This window comes from Salmo salar, unplaced genomic scaffold (assembly GCF_905237065.1).
Source record: "Salmo salar unplaced genomic scaffold, Ssal_v3.1, whole genome shotgun sequence".
Taxonomy (NCBI): Eukaryota; Metazoa; Chordata; class Actinopteri; order Salmoniformes; family Salmonidae; genus Salmo; species Salmo salar.
Genome location: NW_025548163.1, coordinates 46,138 through 68,580, shown reverse-complemented (window position 1 = coordinate 68,580; position 22,443 = coordinate 46,138). Strand labels below are relative to the sequence as shown.

General features: G+C 37.9%; 1 protein-coding gene across 1 annotated transcript in view; it reads left to right on the top strand.

Moving 5' to 3' along the window:
- LOC123732719 (selection and upkeep of intraepithelial T-cells protein 5) overlaps positions 1-22,443 on the top strand; it is a 117,472-nt gene that overhangs the window by 84,168 nt on the left and 10,861 nt on the right. Inside the window, exons 19-20 of the mRNA XM_045711979.1 lie at positions 6,152-6,172; positions 6,314-6,388. Coding sequence (XP_045567935.1) covers positions 6,152-6,172; positions 6,314-6,388 — 96 coding nt within the window. The remainder of the gene's footprint in view (positions 1-6,151; positions 6,173-6,313; positions 6,389-22,443) is intronic.

Below are 22,443 nucleotides of genomic sequence, written 5' to 3'. Positions count from 1 at the left end.
ATATATTACACTGGTTAACTACACTATATATTACACTATATATTACACTGATTAACTACACTATATATTACACTGGTTAACTACACTATATATTACACTGATTAACTACGCTATATATTACACTGGTTAACTACACTATATATTACACTATATATTACACTGATTAACTACACTATATATTACACTGGTTAACTACACTATATATTACACTGATTAACTACACGATATATTACACTGATTAACTACACTATATATTACACTGGTTAACTACACTATATATTACACTATATATTACACTGATTAACTACACTATATATTACACTGATTAACTACACGATATATTACACTGATTAACTACACTATATATTACACTGATTAACTACACTATATATTACACTGATTAACTACACTATATATTACACTGATTAACTACGCTATATATTACACTGATTAACTACGCTATATATTACACTATATATTACACTGATTAACTACACGATATATTACACTGATTAACTACGCTATATATTACACTATATATTACACTGATTAACTACACTATATATTACACTATATATTACACTGATTAACTACACTATATATTACACTATATATTACACTGATTAACTACACTATATATTACACTATATATTACACTGATTAACTACGCTATATATTACACTGATTAACTACACTATATAGTACACTGATTAACTACACTATATATTACACTGATTAACTACACTATATATTACACTGATTAACTACGCTATATATTACACTATATATTACACTGATTAACTACACTATATATTACACTGATTAACTACACTATATATTACACTGATTAACTACACGATATATTACACTGATTAACTACACGATATATTACACTGATTAACTACACTATATATTACACTGGTTAACTACACTATATATTACACTGTTTAACTACACGATATATTACACTGATTAACTACACGATATATTACACTGATTAACTACACTATATATTACACTGGTTAACTACACTATATATTACACTATATATTACACTGATTAACTACACTATATATTACACTGGTTAACTACACTATATATTACACTGGTTAACTACACTATATATTACACTGATTAACTACACGATATATTACACTGATTAACTACACGATATATTACACTGATTAACTACACTATATATTACACTGGTTAACTACACTATATATTACACTATATATTACACTGATTAACTACACTATATATTACACTGGTAACTACACTATATATTACACTGATTAACTACACGATATATTACACTGATTAACTACACTATATATTACACTGGTTAACTACACTATATATTACACTATATATTACACTGATTAACTACACTATATATTACACTATATATTACACTGATTAACTACACTATATATTACTATATATTACACTGATTAACTACGCTATATATTACACTGATTAACTACACTATATAGTACACTGATTAACTACACTATATATTACACTGATTAACTACGCTATATATTACACTATATATTACACTGATTAACTACACTATATATTACACTGATTAACTACACTATATATTACACTGATTAACTACACTATATATTACACTGATTAACTACACGATATATTACACTGATTAACTACACGATATATTACACTGATTAACTACACTATATATTACACTGGTTAACTACGCTATATATTACACTGATTAACTACACGATATATTACACTGATTAACTACCGATATATTACACTGATTAACTACACTATATATTACACTGGTTAACTACACTATATATTACACTATATATTACACTGATTAACTACACTATATATTACACTGGTTAACTACACTATATATTACACTGGTTAACTACACTATATATTACACTGATTAACTACACGATATATTACACTGATTAACTACACGATATATTACACTGATTAACTACACTATATATTACACTGGTTAACTACACTATATATTACACTATATATTACACTGATTAACTACACTATATATTACACTGGTTAACTACACTATATATTACACTGATTAACTACGCTATATATTACACTGGTGAACTACACTATATATTACACTATATATTACACTGATTAACTACACTATATATTACACTGATTAACTACACGATATATTACACTGATTAACTACACTATATATTACACTGGTTAACTACACTATATATTACACTATATATTACACTGATTAACTACACTATATATTACACTGATTAACTACACGATATATTACACTGATTAACTACACTATATATTACACTGATTAACTACACTATATATTACACTAACTACACTATATATTACACTGATTAACTACGCTATATATTACACTGATTAACTATGCTATATATTACACTATATATTACACTGATTAACTACACGATATATTACACTGATTAACTACACGATATATTACACTATATATTACACTGATTAACTACACTATATATTACACTATATATTACACTGATTAACTACACTATATATTACACTATATATTACACTGATTAACTACGCTATATATTACACTGATTAACTACACTATATAGTACACTGATTAACTACACTATATATTACACTGATTAACTACACTATATATTACACTGATTAACTACACGATATATTACACTGATTAACTACACGATATATTACACTGATTAACTACACTATATATTACACTGGTTAACTACACTATATATTACACTGATTAACTACACGATATATTACACTGATTAACTACACGATATATTACACTGATTAACTACACTATATATTACACTGGTTAACTACACTATATATTACACTATATATTACACTGATTAACTACACTATATATTACACTGGTTAACTACACTATATATTACACTGGTTAACTACACTATATATTACACTGATTAACTACACGATATATTACACTGATTAACTACACGATATATTACACTGATTAACTACACTATATATTACACTGGTTAACTACACTATATATTACACTGATTAACTACGCTATATATTACACTGGTTAACTACACTATATATTACACTATATATTACACTGGTTAACTACACTATATTACACTGGTTAACTACACTATATATTACACTGATTAACTACACGATATATTACACTGATTAACTACACTATATATTACACTGGTTAACTACACTATATATTACACTATATATTACACTGATTAACTACACTATATATTACACTGGTTAACTACACTATATATTACACTGATTAACTACACGATATATTACACTGATTAACTACACTATATATTACACTGGTTAACTACACTATATATTACACTGGTTAACTACACTATATATTACACTGGTTAACTACACTATATATTACACTGATTAACTACACTATATATTACACTATATATTACACTGATTAACTACACGATATATTACACTGATTAACTACACGATATATTACACTGGTTAACTACACTATATATTACACTGGTTAACTACACTATATAGTACACTGATTAACTACGCTATATAGTACACTGATTAACTACACTATATATTACACTGATTAACTACACTATATATTACACTGATTAACTACACTATATATTACACTGATTAACTACACTATATATTACACTAGTTAACTACACTGATTAACTACACTATATATTATACTGATTGACTACACTATATATTACACTGATTAACTACACTATATATTACACTGATTAACTACACTATATATTACACTTATTAACTACACTATATATAACACTATATATTACACTGGTTAACTACACTATATATTACACTGATTAACTACACCATATATTACACTGGTTAACTACACTATATATTACACTATATATTACACTATATATACACATTATATTTACACTGTATATTACACTGGTTAACTACACTATATATTACACTGATTAACTGCACTATATATACTAAAGTATGTGGACAACTCTTTAAATTAGTGGATTATATTTCAGCCACACCTGTTGCTGACAGGTGTATAAAATCAAGCACACAGCCATGCAATCTCCATAGACAAACATTGTCAGTAGAATGGCCTTACTGAAGAGCTCAGTGACTTTCAACGTGGCACCGTCATAGGATGCCACCTTTCCAACAAGTCAGTTGGTCAAGTTTCTGCCCTGCTAGAGCTGCCCCGGTCAAGTGTAAGTGCTGTTATTGTGGAGTGGAAACATCTAGGAGAAAAATGTGTCAGCCGTTTAGTGGTAGGCCACAGAATCTCACAGAATGGGACCGCCAAGTTTTGAAGCGCGTAAAAATCGTCTGTCCTCGGTTGCAACTCTCACTACCGAGTTCCAAACTGCCTCTGGATGCAACGTCAACACAATAACTGTTTGTCTGGAGCTTACAGAAATGTTTTGTTGAGATCGGTGTGGAAGAACTTGACTGGCCTGCATAGAGCCCTGACCTCAACCCCATCGAACACCTTTGGTATGAATTGGAATGCCGACTGCGAGCCAGGCCTAATCGCCCAGCATCAATCGATCAATCAAATATATTTATGAAACCCTTTTTACGTCAGCCGATGTCACAAAGTGATGTACAGAAACCCAGCCTAAAACCCCAAACAGCAAGCAATGCAGATGTAGAAGCACAGTGGCTAGGAAAAACTCCCTAGAAAGGCAGGAACCCAGGAAGAAACCTAGAGAGGAACCAGGCTCTGAGGATTGACCAGTCCTCTACTGACTGTACTGGGTAGGACAGAGGAACCAGGCTCTGAGGGGTGACCAGTCCTCTACTGGCTGTACTGGGTAGACCAGAGGAACCAGGCTCTGAGGGGTGACCAGTCCTCTACTGACTGTACTGGGTAGGACAGAGGAACCAGGCTCTGAGGGGTGACCAGTCCTCTACTGACTTTACTGGGTAGAGAGGAACCAGGCTCTGAGGGGTGACCAGTCCTCTACTGGCTGTACTGGGTAGACCAGAGGAACCAGGCTCTGAGGGGTGACCAGTCCTCTACTGGCTGTACTGGGTAGAGAGGAACCAGGCTCTGAGGGGTGACCAGTCCTCTACTGGCTCTACTGGGTAGACCAGAGGAACCAGGCTCTGAGGGGTGACCAGTCCTCTACTGGCTGTACTGGGTAGAGAGGAACCAGGCTCTGAGGGGTGACCAGTCCTCTACTGGCTGTACTGGGTAGAGAGGAACCAGGCTCTGAGGGGTGACCAGTCCTCTACTGGCTGTACTGGGTAGAGAGGAACCAGGCTCTGAGGGGTGACCAGTCCTCTACTGGCTGTACTGGGTAGAGAGGAACCAGGCTCTGAGGGGTGACCAGTCCTCTACTGACTTTACTGGGTAGAGAGGAACCAGGCTCTGAGGGGTGACCAGTCCTCTTCTGGCTGTGCCAGGTGAAGATTATAACAGAACATGGCCAAGATGTTCAAATGTTCATAGATGACCAGCAGGGTCAAATAATAATAATCACAGTGGTTGTAGATGATGCAACAGGTCAGCACCTCAGGAGTAAAGGTCAGTTGGCTTTTCATAGCCGATCATTCAGAGTTAGAGACAGCAGGTGCAGTAGAGAGAGAAGGAGAGTTGAAAACAGCAGGTCTGGGACAGGTAGCACGTCCGGTGAGCAGGTCAGGGTTCCATAGCCGCAGGCAGAACAGTTGAAACTGGAGCAGCAGCACAACCAGGTGGACTGGGGGACAGCAAGGAGTCATCAGGCCAGATAGACCTGAGGCATGGTCCTAGGGCTCAGGTCCTCTGAGAGAAGAGAGAGAGGGAGACCTCACTAATGCTCTTGTGGCTGAATGGAAGCAAGTCCCCACAGCAATGTTCCATCTTCTAGTGGAAAGCCTTCCCTGAATAGTGGAGGCTGTTATAGCAGCAAAGGGGGGGACCAACTCCATATTAATGCCCATGATTTTGGAATGAGATGTTCAATGAGCAGGTGTCCACATACTTTTGGTCATGTAGTGTTTCTACCTAATGTTAGATAATAGCAGGTGTCCACATACTTTTGGTCATGTAGTGTATAAATCTCATGATTCAATGATTATTTAATTATCACTATCTCACTATCTTTATTTAATTTTACAGATGAACTCAAAGAAGAGCTGAGTAAGTTGTGTGTGTGTGTGTGTGTGTGTGTGTGTGTGTGTGTGTGTGTGTGTGTGTTCACATGCGTCTGTGTCTGCATTGTCATGTTTTTAAGGTTTGCTCACCAACATGTGGGTTCTGACTATCTGTTCTTGTCCTCAGGGAAAGCTGAAGAGACCAACCAATCCCTCTCCACCTCTCCAGATGGTCAACAGAAAACACAGACTCCTTCCCAAAGTAATCAGTCTTTATGATTCTAATGTTTCCTAGAATTACTGGTCAGTTTATTATCTCTATCTGTCTCTCTCTCTGTCTGGTCAGTTTATTATCTCTATCTTTCTCTCTCTCTCTCTCTGGTCAGTTTATTATCTCTATCTCTCCCTCTCTCTGTCTGGTCAGTTTATTATCTCTATCTGTCTCTCTCTCTGTCTGGTCAGTTTATTATCTCTATCTTTCTCTCTCTCTCTCTGGTCAGTTTATTATCTCTATCTCTCCCTCTCTCTGTCTGGTCAGTTTATTATCTCTATCTGTCTCTCTCTCTGTCTGGTCAGTTTATTATCTCTATCTGTCTCTCTCTCTCTGTCTGGTCAGTTTATTATCTCTATCTGTCTCTCTCTGTCTGGTCAGTTTATTATCTCTATCTGTCTCTCTCTCTGTCTGGTCAGTTTATTATCTATATCTGTCTCTCTCTCTGTCTGGTCAGTTTATTATCTCTATCTGTCTCTCTCTCTGTCTGGTCAGTTTATTATCTCTATCTGTCTCTCTCTCTGTCTGGTCAGTTTATTATCTCTATCTGTCTCTCTCTCTGTCTGGTCAGTTTATTATCTCTATCTGTCTCTCTCTCTCTGTCTGGTCAGTTTATTATCTCTATCTGTCTCTCTCTCTGTCTGGTCAGTTTATTATCTCTATCTGTCTCTCTCTCTGTCTGGTCAGTTTATTATCTCTATCTGTCTCTCTCTCTGTCTGGTCAGTTTATTATCTCTATCTGTCTCTCTCTCTCTGTCTGGTCAGTTTATTATCTCTATCTGTCTCTCTCTCTGTCTGGTCAGTTTATTATCTCTATCTGTCTCTCTCTCTCTGTCTGGTCAGTTTATTATCTCTATCTGTCTCTCTCTCTGTCTGGTCAGTTTATTATCTCTATCTGTCTCTCTCTCTGTCTGGTCAGTTTATTATCTCTATCTGTCTCTCTCTCTGTCTGGTCAGTTTATTATCTCTATCTGTCTCTCTCTCTTGTCTGGTCAGTTTATTATCTCTATCTGTCTCTCTCTCTGTCTGGTCAGTTTATTATCTCTATCTGTCTCTCTCTCTGTCTGGTCAGTTTATTATCTCTATCTGTCTCTCTCTCTGTCTGGTCAGTTTATTATCTCTATCTGTCTCTCTCTCTGTCTGGTCAGTTTATTATCTCTATCTGTCTCTCTCTCTCTGTCTGGTCAGTTTATTATCTCTATCTGTCTCTCTCTCTGTCTGGTCAGTTTATTATCTCTATCTGTCTCTCTCTCTGTCTGGTCAGTTTATTATCTCTATCTGTCTCTCTCTTGTCTGGTCAGTTTATTATCTCTATCTGTCTCTCTCTCTGTCTGGTCAGTTTATTATCTCTATCTGTCTCTCTCTCTGTCTGGTCAGTTTATTATCTCTATCTGTCTCTCTCTTGTCTGGTCAGTTTATTATCTCTATCTGTCTCTCTCTCTGTCTGGTCAGTTTATTATCTCTATCTGTCTCTCTCTCTGTCTGGTCAGTTTATTATCTCTATCTGTCTCTCTCTCTGTCTGGTCAGTTTATTATCTCTATCTGTCTCTCTCTGTCTGGTCAGTTTATTATCTCTATCTGTCTCTCTCTCTGTCTGGTCAGTTTATTATCTCTATCTGTCTCTCTCTCTGTCTGGTCAGTTTATTATCTCTATCTGTCTCTCTCTCTGTCTGGTCAGTTTATTATCTCTATCTGTCTCTCTCTCTGTCTGGTCAGTTTATTATCTCTATCTGTCTCTCTCTCTGTCTGGTCAGTTTATTATCTCTATCTGTCTCTCTCTCTGTCTGGTCAGTTTATTATCTCTATCTGTCTCTCTCTCTGTCTGGTCAGTTTATTATCTCTATCTGTCTCTCTCTCTGTCTGGTCAGTTTATTATCTCTATCTGTCTCTCTCTCTGTCTGGTCAGTTTATTATCTCTATCTGTCTCTCTCTCTGTCTGGTCAGTTTATTATCTCTATCTGTCTCTCTCTCTGTCTGGTCAGTTTATTATCTCTATCTGTCTCTCTCTGTCTGGTCAGTTTATTATCTCTATCTGTCTCTCTCTCTGTCTGGTCAGTTTATTATCTCTATCTGTCTCTCTCTCTGTCTGGTCAGTTTATTATCTCTATCTGTCTCTCTCTCTGTCTGGTCAGTTTATTATCTCTATCTGTCTCTCTCTCTGTCTGGTCAGTTTATTATCTCTATCTGTCTCTCTCTCTGTCTGGTCAGTTTATTATCTCTATCTGTCTCTCTCTCTGTCTGGTCAGTTTATTATCTCTATCTGTCTCTCTCTCTGTCTGGTCAGTTTATTATCTCTATCTGTCTCTCTCTCTGTCTGGTCAGTTTATTATCTCTATCTGTCTCTCTCTCTGTCTGGTCAGTTTATTATCTCTATCTGTCTCTCTCTCTGTCTGGTCAGTTTATTATCTCTATCTGTCTCTCTCTCTGTCTGGTCAGTTTATTATCTCTATCTGTCTCTCTCTCTGTCTGGTCAGTTTATTATCTCTATCTGTCTCTCTCTCTGTCTGGTCAGTTTATTATCTCTATCTGTCTCTCTCTCTGTCTGGTCAGTTTATTATCTCTATCTGTCTCTCTCTCTGTCTGGTCAGTTTATTATCTCTATCTGTCTCTCTCTCTGTCTGGTCAGTTTATTATCTCTATCTGTCTCTCTCTCTGTCTGGTCAGTTTATTATCTCTATCTGTCTCTCTCTCTGTCTGGTCAGTTTATTATCTCTATCTGTCTCTCTCTCTGTCTGGTCAGTTTATTATCTCTATCTGTCTCTCTCTCTGTCTGGTCAGTTTATTATCTCTATCTGTCTCTCTCTCGTCTGGTCAGTTTATTATCTCTATCTGTCTCTCTCTCTGTCTGGTCAGTTTATTATCTCTATCTGTCTCTCTCTCTGTCTGGTCAGTTTATTATCTCTATCTGTCTCTCTCTCTGTCTGGTCAGTTTATTATCTCTATCTGTCTCTCTCTCTGTCTGGTCAGTTTATTATCTCTATCTGTCTCTCTCTCTGTCTGGTCAGTTTATTATCTCTATCTGTCTCTCTCTCTGTCTGGTCAGTTTATTATCTCTATCTGTCTCTCTCTCTGTCTGGTCAGTTTATTATCTCTATCTGTCTCTCTCTCTGTCTGGTCAGTTTATTATCTCTATCTGTCTCTCTCTCTGTCTGGTCAGTTTATTATCTCTATCTGTCTCTCTCTCTGTCTGGTCAGTTTATTATCTCTATCTGTCTCTCTCTCTGTCTGGTCAGTTTATTATCTCTATCTGTCTCTCTCTTGTCTGGTCAGTTTATTATCTCTATCTGTCTCTCTCTCTGTCTGGTCAGTTTATTATCTCTATCTGTCTCTCTCTCTGTCTGGTCAGTTTATTATCTCTATCTGTCTCTCTCTCTGTCTGGTCAGTTTATTATCTCTATCTGTCTCTCTCTCTGTCTGGTCAGTTTATTATCTCTATCTGTCTCTCTCTCTGTCTGGTCAGTTTATTATCTCTATCTGTCTCTCTCTGTCTGGTCAGTTTATTATCTCTATCTGTCTCTCTCTCTGTCTGGTCAGTTTATTATCTCTATCTGTCTCTCTCTCTGTCTGGTCAGTTTATTATCTCTATCTGTCTCTCTCTCTGTCTGGTCAGTTTATTATCTCTATCTGTCTCTCTCTCTGTCTGGTCAGTTTATTATCTCTATCTGTCTCTCTCTCTGTCTGGTCAGTTTATTATCTCTATCTGTCTCTCTCTCTGTCTGGTCAGTTTATTATCTCTATCTGTCTCTCTCTGTCTGGTCAGTTTATTATCTCTATCTGTCTCTCTCTCTGTCTGGTCAGTTTATTATCTCTATCTGTCTCTCTCTCTGTCTGGTCAGTTTATTATCTCTATCTGTCTCTCTCTCTGTCTGGTCAGTTTATTATCTCTATCTGTCTCTCTCTCTGTCTGGTCAGTTTATTATCTCTATCTGTCTCTCTCTCTGTCTGGTCAGTTTATTATCTCTATCTGTCTCTCTCTCTGTCTGGTCAGTTTATTATCTCTATCTGTCTCTCTCTCTGTCTGGTCAGTTTATTATCTCTATCTGTCTCTCTCTCTGTCTGGTCAGTTTATTATCTCTATCTGTCTCTCTCTCTGTCTGGTCAGTTTATTATCTCTATCTGTCTCTCTCTCTGTCTGGTCAGTTTATTATCTCTATCTGTCTCTCTCTCTGTCTGGTCAGTTTATTATCTCTATCTGTCTCTCTCTCTGTCTGGTCAGTTTATTATCTCTATCTGTCTCTCTCTCTGTCTGGTCAGTTTATTATCTCTATCTGTCTCTCTCTCTTGTCTGGTCAGTTTATTATCTCTATCTGTCTCTCTCTCTGTCTGGTCAGTTTATTATCTCTATCTGTCTCTCTCTCTGTCTGGTCAGTTTATTATCTCTATCTGTCTCTCTCTCTGTCTGGTCAGTTTATTATCTCTATCTGTCTCTCTCTCTGTCTGGTCAGTTTATTATCTCTATCTGTCTCTCTCTCTGTCTGGTCAGTTTATTATCTCTATCTGTCTCTCTCTCTGTCTGGTCAGTTTATTATCTCTATCTGTCTCTCTCTCTGTCTGGTCAGTTTATTATCTCTATCTGTCTCTCTCTCTGTCTGGTCAGTTTATTATCTCTAATCTGTCTCTCTCTGTCTGGTCAGTTTATTATCTCTATCTGTCTCTCTCTCTCTGTCTGGTCAGTTTATTATCTCTATCTGTCTCTCTCTCTGTCTGGTCAGTTTATTATCTCTATCTGTCTCTCTCTCTGTCTGGTCAGTTTATTATCTCTATCTGTCTCTCTCTCTGTCTGGTCAGTTTATTATCTCTATCTGTCTCTCTCTCTGTCTGGTCAGTTTATTATCTCTATCTGTCTCTCTCTCTGTCTGGTCAGTTTATTATCTCTATCTGTCTCTCTCTCTGTCTGGTCAGTTTATTATCTCTATCTGTCTCTCTCTCTGTCTGGTCAGTTTATTATCTCTATCTGTCTCTCTCTCTGTCTGGTCAGTTTATTATCTCTATCTGTCTCTCTCTCTGTCTGGTCAGTTTATTATCTCTATCTGTCTCTCTCTCTGTCTGGTCAGTTTATTATCTCTATCTGTCTCTCTCTCTCTGTCTGGTCAGTTTATTATCTCTATCTGTCTCTCTCTCTGTCTGGTCAGTTTATTATCTCTATCTGTCTCTCTCTCTGTCTGGTCAGTTTATTATCTCTATCTGTCTCTCTCTCTGTCTGGTCAGTTTATTATCTCTATCTGTCTCTCTCTCTGTCTGGTCAGTTTATTATCTCTATCTGTCTCTCTCTCTGTCTGGTCAGTTTATTATCTCTATCTGTCTCTCTCTCTGTCTGGTCAGTTTATTATCTCTATCTGTCTCTCTGTCTGGTCAGTTTATTATCTCTATCTGTCTCTCTCTCTGTCTGGTCAGTTTATTATCTCTATCTGTCTCTCTCTCTGTCTGGTCAGTTTATTATCTCTATCTGTCTCTCTCTCTGTCTGGTCAGTTTATTATCTCTATCTGTCTCTCTCTCTGTCTGGTCAGTTTATTATCTCTATCTGTCTCTCTCTCTCGTCTGGTCAGTTTATTATCTCTATCTGTCTCTCTCTCTGTCTGGTCAGTTTATTATCTCTATCTGTCTCTCTCTCTGTCTGGTCAGTTTATTATCTCTATCTGTCTCTCTCTCTGTCTGGTCAGTTTATTATCTCTATCTGTCTCTCTCTCTGTCTGGTCAGTTTATTATCTCTATCTGTCTCTCTCTTGTCTGGTCAGTTTATTATCTCTATCTGTCTCTCTCTTGTCTGGTCAGTTTATTATCTCTATCTGTCTCTCTCTCTCTGTCTGGTCAGTTTATTATCTCTATCTGTCTCTCTCTCTGTCTGGTCAGTTTATTATCTCTATCTGTCTCTCTCTCTGTCTGGTCAGTTTATTATCTCTATCTGTCTCTCTCTCTGTCTGGTCAGTTTATTATCTCTATCTGTCTCTCTCTTGTCTGGTCAGTTTATTATCTCTATCTGTCTCTCTCTCTGTCTGGTCAGTTTATTATCTCTATCTGTCTCTCTCTCTGTCTGGTCAGTTTATTATCTCTATCTGTCTCTCTCTCTGTCTGGTCAGTTTATTATCTCTATCTGTCTCTCTCTCTGTCTGGTCAGTTTATTATCTCTATCTGTCTCTCTCTCTGTCTGGTCAGTTTATTATCTCTATCTGTCTCTCTCTCTGTCTGGTCAGTTTATTATCTCTATCTGTCTCTCTCTCTGTCTGGTCAGTTTATTATCTCTATCTGTCTCTCTCTCGTCTGGTCAGTTTATTATCTCTATCTGTCTCTCTCTCTCTGTCTGGTCAGTTTATTATCTCTATCTGTCTCTCTCTCTGTCTGGTCAGTTTATTATCTCTATCTGTCTCTCTCTCTGTCTGGTCAGTTTTATTATCTCTATCTGTCTCTCTCTCTGTCTGGTCGTTTATTATCTCTATCTGTCTCTCTCTCTGTCTGGTCAGTTTATTATCTCTATCTGTCTCTCTCTCTGTCTGGTCAGTTTATTATCTCTATCTGTCTCTCTCTCTGTCTGGTCAGTTTATTATCTCTATCTGTCTCTCTCTCTCTGTCTGGTCAGTTTATTATCTCTATCTGTCTCTCTCTTGTCTGGTCAGTTTATTATCTCTATCTGTCTCTCTCTCTTGTCTGGTCAGTTTATTATCTCTATCTGTCTCTCTCTCTGTCTGGTCAGTTTATTATCTCTATCTGTCTCTCTCTCTGTCTGGTCAGTTTATTATCTCTATCTGTCTCTCTCTGTCTGGTCAGTTTATTATCTCTATCTGTCTCTCTCTCTGTCTGGTCAGTTTATTATCTCTATCTGTCTCTCTCTCTGTCTGGTCAGTTTATTATCTCTATCTGTCTCTCTCTCTGTCTGGTCAGTTTATTATCTCTATCTGTCTCTCTCTCTGTCTGGTCAGTTTATTATCTCTATCTGTCTCTCTCTCTGTCTGGTCAGTTTATTATCTCTATCTGTCTCTCTCTCTGTCTGGTCAGTTTATTATCTCTATCTGTCTCTCTCTGTCTGGTCAGTTTATTATCTCTATCTGTCTCTCTCTCTGTCTGGTCAGTTTATTATCTCTATCTGTCTCTCTCTGTCTGGTCAGTTTATTATCTCTATCTGTCTCTCTCTCTGTCTGGTCAGTTTATTATCTCTATCTGTCTCTCTCTCTCTGTCTGGTCAGTTTATTATCTCTATCTGTCTCTCTCTCTGTCTGGTCAGTTTATTATCTCTATCTGTCTCTCTCTGTCTGGTCAGTTTATTATCTCTATCTGTCTCTCTCTCGTCTGGTCGTTTATTATCTCTATCTGTCTCTCTCTGTCTGGTCAGTTTATTATCTCTATCTGTCTCTCTCTCTGTCTGGTCAGTTTATTATCTCTATCTGTCTCTCTCTCTGTCTGGTCAGTTTATTATCTCTATCTGTCTCTCTCTCTGTCTGGTCAGTTTATTATCTCTATCTGTCTCTCTCTCTGTCTGGTCAGTTTATTATCTCTATCTGTCTCTCTCTCTGTCTGGTCAGTTTATTATCTCTATCTGTCTCTCTCTCTGTCTGGTCAGTTTATTATCTCTATCTGTCTCTCTCTCTGTCTGGTCAGTTTATTATCTCTATCTGTCTCTCTCTCTGTCTGGTCAGTTTTATTATCTCTATCTGTCTCTCTCTCTGTCTGGTCAGTTTATTATCTCTATCTGTCTCTCTCTCTGTCTGGTCAGTTTATTATCTCTATCTGTCTCTCTCTGTCTGGTCAGTTTATTATCTCTATCTGTCTCTCTCTCTGTCTGGTCAGTTTATTATCTCTATCTGTCTCTCTCTCTGTCTGGTCAGTTTATTATCTCTATCTGTCTCTCTCTCTGTCTGGTCAGTTTATTATCTCTATCTGTCTCTCTCTCTGTCTGGTCAGTTTTATTATCTCTATCTGTCTCTCTCTCTGTCTGGTCAGTTTATTATCTCTATCTGTCTCTCTCTCTGTCTGGTCAGTTTATTATCTCTATCTGTCTCTCTCTCTGTCTGGTCAGTTTATTATCTCTATCTGTCTCTCTCTCTGTCTGGTCAGTTTATTATCTCTATCTGTCTCTCTCTCTCTGTCTGGTCAGTTTATTATCTCTATCTGTCTCTCTCTCTGTCTGGTCAGTTTATTATCTCTATCTGTCTCTTCTTCTCTCTGTCTGGTCAGTTTATTATCTCTATCTGTCTCTCTCTCTGTCTGGTCAGTTTATTATCTCTATCTGTCTCTCTCTCTGTCTGGTCAGTTTATTATCTCTATCTGTCTCTCTCTCTGTCTGGTCAGTTTATTATCTCTATCTGTCTCTCTCTCTGTCTGGTCAGTTTATTATCTCTATCTGTCTCTCTCTGTCTGGTCAGTTTATTTCTTATCTCTATCTGTCTCTCTCTCTGTCTGGTCAGTTTATTATCTCTATCTGTCTCTCTCTCTGTCTGGTCAGTTTATTATCTCTATCTGTCTCTCTCTCTGTCTGGTCAGTTTATTATCTCTATCTGTCTCTCTCTCTGTCTGGTCAGTTTATTATCTCTATCTGTCTCTCTCTCTGTCTGGTCAGTTTATTATCTCTATCTGTCTCTCTCTCTGTCTGGTCAGTTTATTATCTCTATCTGTCTCTCTCTCTGTCTGGTCAGTTTATTATCTCTATCTGTCTCTCTCTCTGTCTGGTCAGTTTATTATCTCTATCTGTCTCTCTCTCTGTCTGGTCAGTTTATTATCTCTATCTGTCTCTCTCTCTGTCTGGTCAGTTTATTATCTCTATCTGTCTCTCTCTCTGTCTGGTCAGTTTATTATCTCTATCTGTCTCTCTCTCTGTCTGGTCAGTTTATTATCTCTATCTGTCTCTCTCTCTGTCTGGTCAGTTTATTATCTCTATCTGTCTCTCTCTCTCTGTCTGGTCAGTTTATTATCTCTATCTGTCTCTCTCTCTCTGTCTGGTCAGTTTATTATCTCTATCTGTCTCTCTCTCTGTCTGGTCAGTTTATTATCTCTATCTGTCTCTCTCTCTGTCTGGTCAGTTTATTATCTCTATCTGTCTCTCTCTCTGTCTGGTCAGTTTATTATCTCTATCTGTCTCTCTCTCTGTCTGGTCAGTTTATTATCTCTATCTGTCTCTCTCTCTGTCTGGTCAGTTTATTATCTCTATCTGTCTCTCTCTCTGTCTGGTCAGTTTATTATCTCTATCTGTCTCTCTCTCTGTCTGGTCAGTTTATTATCTCTATCTGTCTCTCTCTCTGTCTGGTCAGTTTATTATCTCTATCTGTCTCTCTCTCTGTCTGGTCAGTTTATTATCTCTATCTGTCTCTCTCTCTGTCTGGTCAGTTTATTATCTCTATCTGTCTCTCTCTGTCTGGTCAGTTTATTATCTCTATCTGTCTCTCTCTCTGTCTGGTCAGTTTATTATCTCTATCTGTCTCTCTCTCTGTCTGGTCAGTTTATTATCTCTATCTGTCTCTCTCTCTGTCTGGTCAGTTTATTATCTCTATCTGTCTCTCTCTCTGTCTGGTCAGTTTATTATCTCTATCTGTCTCTCTCTCGTCTGGTCAGTTTATTATCTCTATCTGTCTCTCTCTCTGTCTGGTCAGTTTATTATCTCTATCTGTCTCTCTCTGTCTGGTCAGTTTATTATCTCTATCTGTCTCTCTCTCTGTCTGGTCAGTTTATTATCTCTATCTGTCTCTCTCTCTGTCTGGTCAGTTTATTATCTCTATCTGTCTCTCTCTCTGTCTGGTCAGTTTATTATCTCTATCTGTCTCTCTCTCTGTCTGGTCAGTTTATTATCTCTATCTGTCTCTCTCTCTGTCTGGTCAGTTTATTATCTCTATCTGTCTCTCTCTCTGTCTGGTCAGTTTATTATCTCTATCTGTCTCTCTCTCTGTCTGGTCAGTTTATTATCTCTATCTGTCTCTCTCTCTGTCTGGTCAGTTTATTATCTCTATCTGTCTCTCTCTGTCTGGTCAGTTTATTATCTCTATCTGTCTCTCTCTCTGTCTGGTCAGTTTATTATCTCTATCTGTCTCTCTCTCTGTCTGGTCAGTTTATTATCTCTATCTGTCTCTCTCTCTGTCTGGTCAGTTTATTATCTCTATCTGTCTCTCTCTCTGTCTGGTCAGTTTATTATCTCTATCTGTCTCTCTCTCTGTCTGGTCAGTTTATTATCTCTATCTGTCTCTCTCTTGTCTGGTCAGTTTATTATCTCTATCTGTCTCTCTCTCTGTCTGGTCAGTTTATTATCTCTATCTGTCTCTCTCTCTGTCTGGTCAGTTTATTATCTCTATCTGTCTCTCTCTCTGTCTGGTCAGTTTATTATCTCTATCTGTCTCTCTCTCTGTCTGGTCAGTTTATTATCTCTATCTGTCTCTCTCTCTGTCTGGTCAGTTTATTATCTCTATCTGTCTCTCTCTCTGTCTGGTCAGTTTATTATCTCTATCTGTCTCTCTCTCTGTCTGGTCAGTTTATTATCTCTATCTGTCTCTCTCTCTGTCTGGTCAGTTTATTATCTCTATCTGTCTCTCTCTTTGTCTGGTCAGTTTATTATCTCTATCTGTCTCTCTCTCTGTCTGGTCAGTTTATTATCTCTATCTGTCTCTCTCTCTGTCTGGTCGTTTATTATCTCTATCTGTCTCTCTCTGTCTGGTCAGTTTATTATCTCTATCTGTCTCTCTCTCTGTCTGGTCAGTTTATTATCTCTATCTGTCTCTCTCTCTGTCTGGTCAGTTTATTATCTCTATCTGTCTCTCTCTCTGTCTGGTCAGTTTATTATCTCTATCTGTCTCTCTCTCTGTCTGGTCAGTTTATTATCTCTATCTGTCTCTCTCTCTGTCTGGTCAGTTTATTATCTCTATCTGTCTCTCTCTCTGTCTGGTCAGTTTATTATCTCTATCTGTCTCTCTCTCTGTCTGGTCAGTTTATTGTCTCTCATCTGTCTCTCTCTCTGTCTGGTCAGTTTATTATCTCTATCTGTCTCTCTCTCTGTCTGGTCAGTTTATTATCTCTATCTGTCTCTCTCTCTGTCTGGTCAGTTTATTATCTCTATCTGTCTCTCTCTCTGTCTGGTCAGTTTATTATCTCTATCTGTCTCTCTCTCTGTCTGGTCAGTTTATTATCTCTATCTGTCTCTCTCTCTGTCTGGTCAGTTTATTATCTCTATCTGTCTCTCTCTCTGTCTGGTCAGTTTATTATCTCTATCTGTCTCTCTCTCTGTCTGGTCAGTTTATTATCTCCTATCTGTCTCTCTCTCTGTCTGGTCAGTTTATTATCTCTATCTGTCTCTCTCTCTGTCTGGTCAGTTTATTATCTCTATCTGTCTCTCTCTCTGTCTGGTCAGTTTATTATCTCTATCTGTCTCTCTGTCTGGTCAGTTTATTATCTCTATCTGTCTCTCTCTCTGTCTGGTCAGTTTATTATCTCTATCTGTCTCTCTCTCTGTCTGGTCAGTTTATTATCTCTATCTGTCTCTCTCTCTGTCTGGTCAGTTTATTATCTCTATCTGTCTCTCTCTCTGTCTGGTCAGTTTATTATCTCTATCTGTCTCTCTCTCTGTCTGGTCAGTTTTATTATCTCTATCTGTCTCTCTCTGTCTGGTCAGTTTATTATCTCTATCTGTCTCTCTCTCTGTCTGGTCAGTTTATTATCTCTATCTGTCTCTCTCTCTGTCTGGTCAGTTTATTATCTCTATCTGTCTCTCTCTCTGTCTGGTCAGTTTATTATCTCTATCTGTCTCTCTCTCTGTCTGGTCAGTTTATTATCTCTATCTGTCTCTCTCTCTGTCTGGTCAGTTTATTATCTCTATCTGTCTCTCTCTCTGTCTGGTCAGTTTATTATCTCTATCTGTCTCTCTCTCTGTCTGGTCAGTTTATTATCTCTATCTGTCTCTCTCTCTGTCTGGTCAGTTTATTATCTCTATCTGTCTCTCTCTTGTCTGGTCAGTTTATTATCTCTATCTGTCTCTCTCCTGTCTGGTCAGTTTATTATCTCTATCTGTCTCTCTCTTGTCTGGTCAGTTTATTATCTCTATCTGTCTCTCTCTCTGTCTGGTCAGTTTATTATCTCTATCTGTCTCTCTCTCTGTCTGGTCAGTTTATTATCTCTATCTGTCTCTCTCTCTGTCTGGTCAGTTTATTATCTCTATCTGTCTCTCTCTGTCTGGTCAGTTTATTATCTCTATCTGTCTCTCTCTCTGTCTGGTCAGTTTATTATCTCTATCTGTCTCTCTCTCTGTCTGGTCAGTTTATTATCTCTATCTGTCTCTCTCTTGTCTGGTCAGTTTATTATCTCTATCTGTCTCTCTCTCTGTCTGGTCAGTTTATTATCTCTATCTGTCTCTCTCTCTGTCTGGTCAGTTTATTATCTCTATCTGTCTCTCTCTCTGTCTGGTCAGTTTATTATCTCTATCTGTCTCTCTCTCTGTCTGGTCAGTTTATTATCTCTATCTGTCTCTCTCTCTGTCTGGTCAGTTTATTATCTCTATCTGTCTCTCTCTCTGTCTGGTCAGTTTATTATCTCTATCTGTCTCTCTCTCTGTCTGGTCAGTTTATTATCTCTATCTGTCTCTCTCTCTGTCTGGTCAGTTTATTATCTCTATCTGTCTCTCTCTCTGTCTGGTCAGTTTATTATCTCTATCTGTCTCTCTCTGTCTGGTCAGTTTATTATCTCTATCTGTCTCTCTCTCTGTCTGGTCAGTTTTATTATCTCTATCTGTCTCTCTCTCTGTCTGGTCAGTTTATTATCTCTATCTGTCTCTCTCTCTGTCTGGTCAGTTTATTATCTCTATCTGTCTCTCTCTCTGTCTGGTCAGTTTATTATCTCTATCTGTCTCTCTCTCTGTCTGGTCAGTTTATTATCTCTATCTGTCTCTCTCTCTGTCTGGTCAGTTTATTATCTCTATCTGTCTCTCTCTGTCTGGTCAGTTTATTATCTCTATCTGTCTCTCTCTCTGTCTGGTCAGTTTATTATCTCTATCTGTCTCTCTCTCTGTCTGGTCAGTTTATTATCTCTATCTGTCTCTCTCTCTGTCTGGTCAGTTTATTATCTCTATCTGTCTCTCTCTCTGTCTGGTCAGTTTTATTATCTCTAGTCTCTCTCTCTGTCTGGTCAGTTTATTATCTCTATCTGTCTCTCTCTCTGTCTGGTCAGTTTATTATCTCTATCTGTCTCTCTCTCTGTCTGGTCAGTTTATTATCTCTATCTGTCTCTCTCTCTGTCTGGTCAGTTTATTATCTCTATCTGTCTCTCTCTCTGTCTGGTCAGTTTATTATCTCTATCTGTCTCTCTCTCTGTCTGGTCAGTTTATTATCTCTATCTGTCTCTCTCTCTGTCTGGTCAGTTTATTATCTCTATCTGTCTCTCTCTCTGTCTGGTCAGTTTATTATCTCTATCTGTCTCTCTCTCTGTCTGGTCAGTTTATTATCTCTATCTGTCTCTCTCTCTGTCTGGTCAGTTTATTATCTCTATCTGTCTCTCTCTCTGTCTGGTCAGTTTATTATCTCTATCTGTCTCTCTCTCTGTCTGGTCAGTTTATTATCTCTATCTGTCTCTCTCTCTGTCTGGTCAGTTTATTATCTCTATCTGTCTCTCTCTCTGTCTGGTCAGTTTATTATCTCTATCTGTCTCTCTCTCTGTCTGGTCAGTTTATTATCTCTATCTGTCTCTCTCTCTGTCTGGTCAGTTTATTATCTCTATCTGTCTCTCTCTCTGTCTGGTCAGTTTATTATCTCTATCTGTCTCTCTCTCCTGTCTGGTCAGTTTATTATCTCTATCTGTCTCTCTCTGTCTGGTCAGTTTATTATCTCTATCTGTCTCTCTCTCTGTCTGGTCAGTTTATTATCTCTATCTGTCTCTCTCTCTGTCTGGTCAGTTTATTATCTCTATCTGTCTCTCTCTGTCTGGTCAGTTTATTATCTCTATCTGTCTCTCTCTCTGTCTGGTCAGTTTATTATCTCTATCTGTCTCTCTCTCTGTCTGGTCAGTTTATTACTCTCTATCTGTCTCTCTCTCTGTCTGGTCAGTTTATTATCTCTATCTGTCTCTCTCTCTGTCTGGTCAGTTTATTATCTCTATCTGTCTCTCTCTCTGTCTGGTCAGTTTATTATCTCTATCTGTCTCTCTCTCTGTCTGGTCAGTTTTATTATCTCTATCTGTCTCTCTCTCTGTCTGGTCAGTTTATTATCTCTATCTGTCTCTCTCTGTCTGGTCAGTTTATTATCTCTATCTGTCTCTCTCTCTGTCTGGTCAGTTTATTATCTCTATCTGTCTCTCTCTCTCTCTGGTCAGTTTATTATCTCTATCTGTCTCTCTCTGTCTGGTCAGTTTATTATCTCTATCTGTCTCTCTCTCTGTCTGGTCAGTTTATTATCTCTATCTGTCTCTCTCTCTGTCTGGTCAGTTTATTATCTCTATCTGTCTCTCTCTCTGTCTGGTCAGTTTATTATCTCTATCTGTCTCTCTCTCTGTCTGGTCAGTTTATTATCTCTATCTGTCTCTCTCTCTGTCTGGTCAGTTTTATTATCTCTATCTGTCTCTCTCTCTGTCTGGTCAGTTTATTATCTCTATCTGTCTCTCTCTGTCTGGTCAGTTTATTATCTCTATCTGTCTCTCTCTCTGTCTGGTCAGTTTATTATCTCTATCTGTCTCTCTCTCTGTCTGGTCAGTTTATTATCTCTATCTGTCTCTCTCTCTGTCTGGTCAGTTTATTATCTCTATCTGTCTCTCTCTCTGTCTGGTCAGTTTATTATCTCTATCTGTCTCTCTCTCGTCTGGTCAGTTTATTATCTCTATCTGTCTCTCTTGTCTGGTCAGTTTATTATCTCTATCTGTCTCTCTCTCTGTCTGGTCAGTTTATTATCTCTATCTGTCTCTCTCTGTCTGGTCAGTTTATTATCTCTATCTGTCTCTCTCTCTGTCTGGTCAGTTTATTATCTCTATCTGTCTCTCTCTGTCTGGTCAGTTTATTATCTCTATCTGTCTCTCTCTTGTCTGGTCAGTTTATTATCTCTATCTGTCTCTCTCTCTGTCTGGTCAGTTTATTATCTCTATCTGTCTCTCTCTCTGTCTGGTCAGTTTATTATCTCTATCTGTCTCTCTCTCTGTCTGGTCAGTTTATTATCTCTATCTGTCTCTCTCTCTGTCTGGTCAGTTTATTATCTCTATCTGTCTCTCTCTCTCGTCTGGTCAGTTTATTATCTCTATCTGTCTCTCTCTCTGTCTGGTCAGTTTATTATCTCTATCTGTCTCTCTCTCTGTCTGGTCAGTTTATTATCTCTATCTGTCTCTCTCTGTCTGGTCAGTTTATTATCTCTATCTGTCTCTCTCTCTGTCTGGTCAGTTTATTATCTCTATCTGTCTCTCTCTCTGTCTGGTCAGTTTATTATCTCTATCTGTCTCTCTCTCTGTCTGGTCAGTTTATTATCTCTATCTGTCTCTCTCTCTGTCTGGTCAGTTTATTATCTCTATCTGTCTCTCTCTCTGTCTGGTCAGTTTATTATCTCTATCTGTCTCTCTCTCTGTCTGGTCAGTTTATTATCTCTATCTGTCTCTCTCTTGTCTGGTCAGTTTATTATCTCTATCTGTCTCTCTCTCTGTCTGGTCAGTTTATTATCTCTATCTGTCTCTCTCTCTGTCTGGTCAGTTTATTATCTCTATCTGTCTCTCTCTCTGTCTGGTCAGTTTATTATCTCTATCTGTCTCTCTCTCTGTCTGGTCGTTTTATTATCTCTATCTGTCTCTCTCTCTGTCTGGTCAGTTTATTATCTCTATCTGTCTCTCTCTCTGTCTGGTCCAGTTTATTATCTCTATCTGTCTCTCTCTCTGTCTGGTCAGTTTATTATCTCTATCTGTCTCTCTCTCTGTCTGGTCAGTTTATTATCTCTATCTGTCTCTCTCGTCTGTTTTATTATCTCTTGTCTCTCTCTCTGTCTGGTCAGTTTTATTATCTCTATCTGTCTCTCTCTCTGTCTGGTCAGTTTATTATCTCTATCTGTCTCTCTCTCTGTCTGGTCAGTTTATTATCTCTATCTGTCTCTCTCTCTGTCTGGTCAGTTTATTATCTCTATCTGTC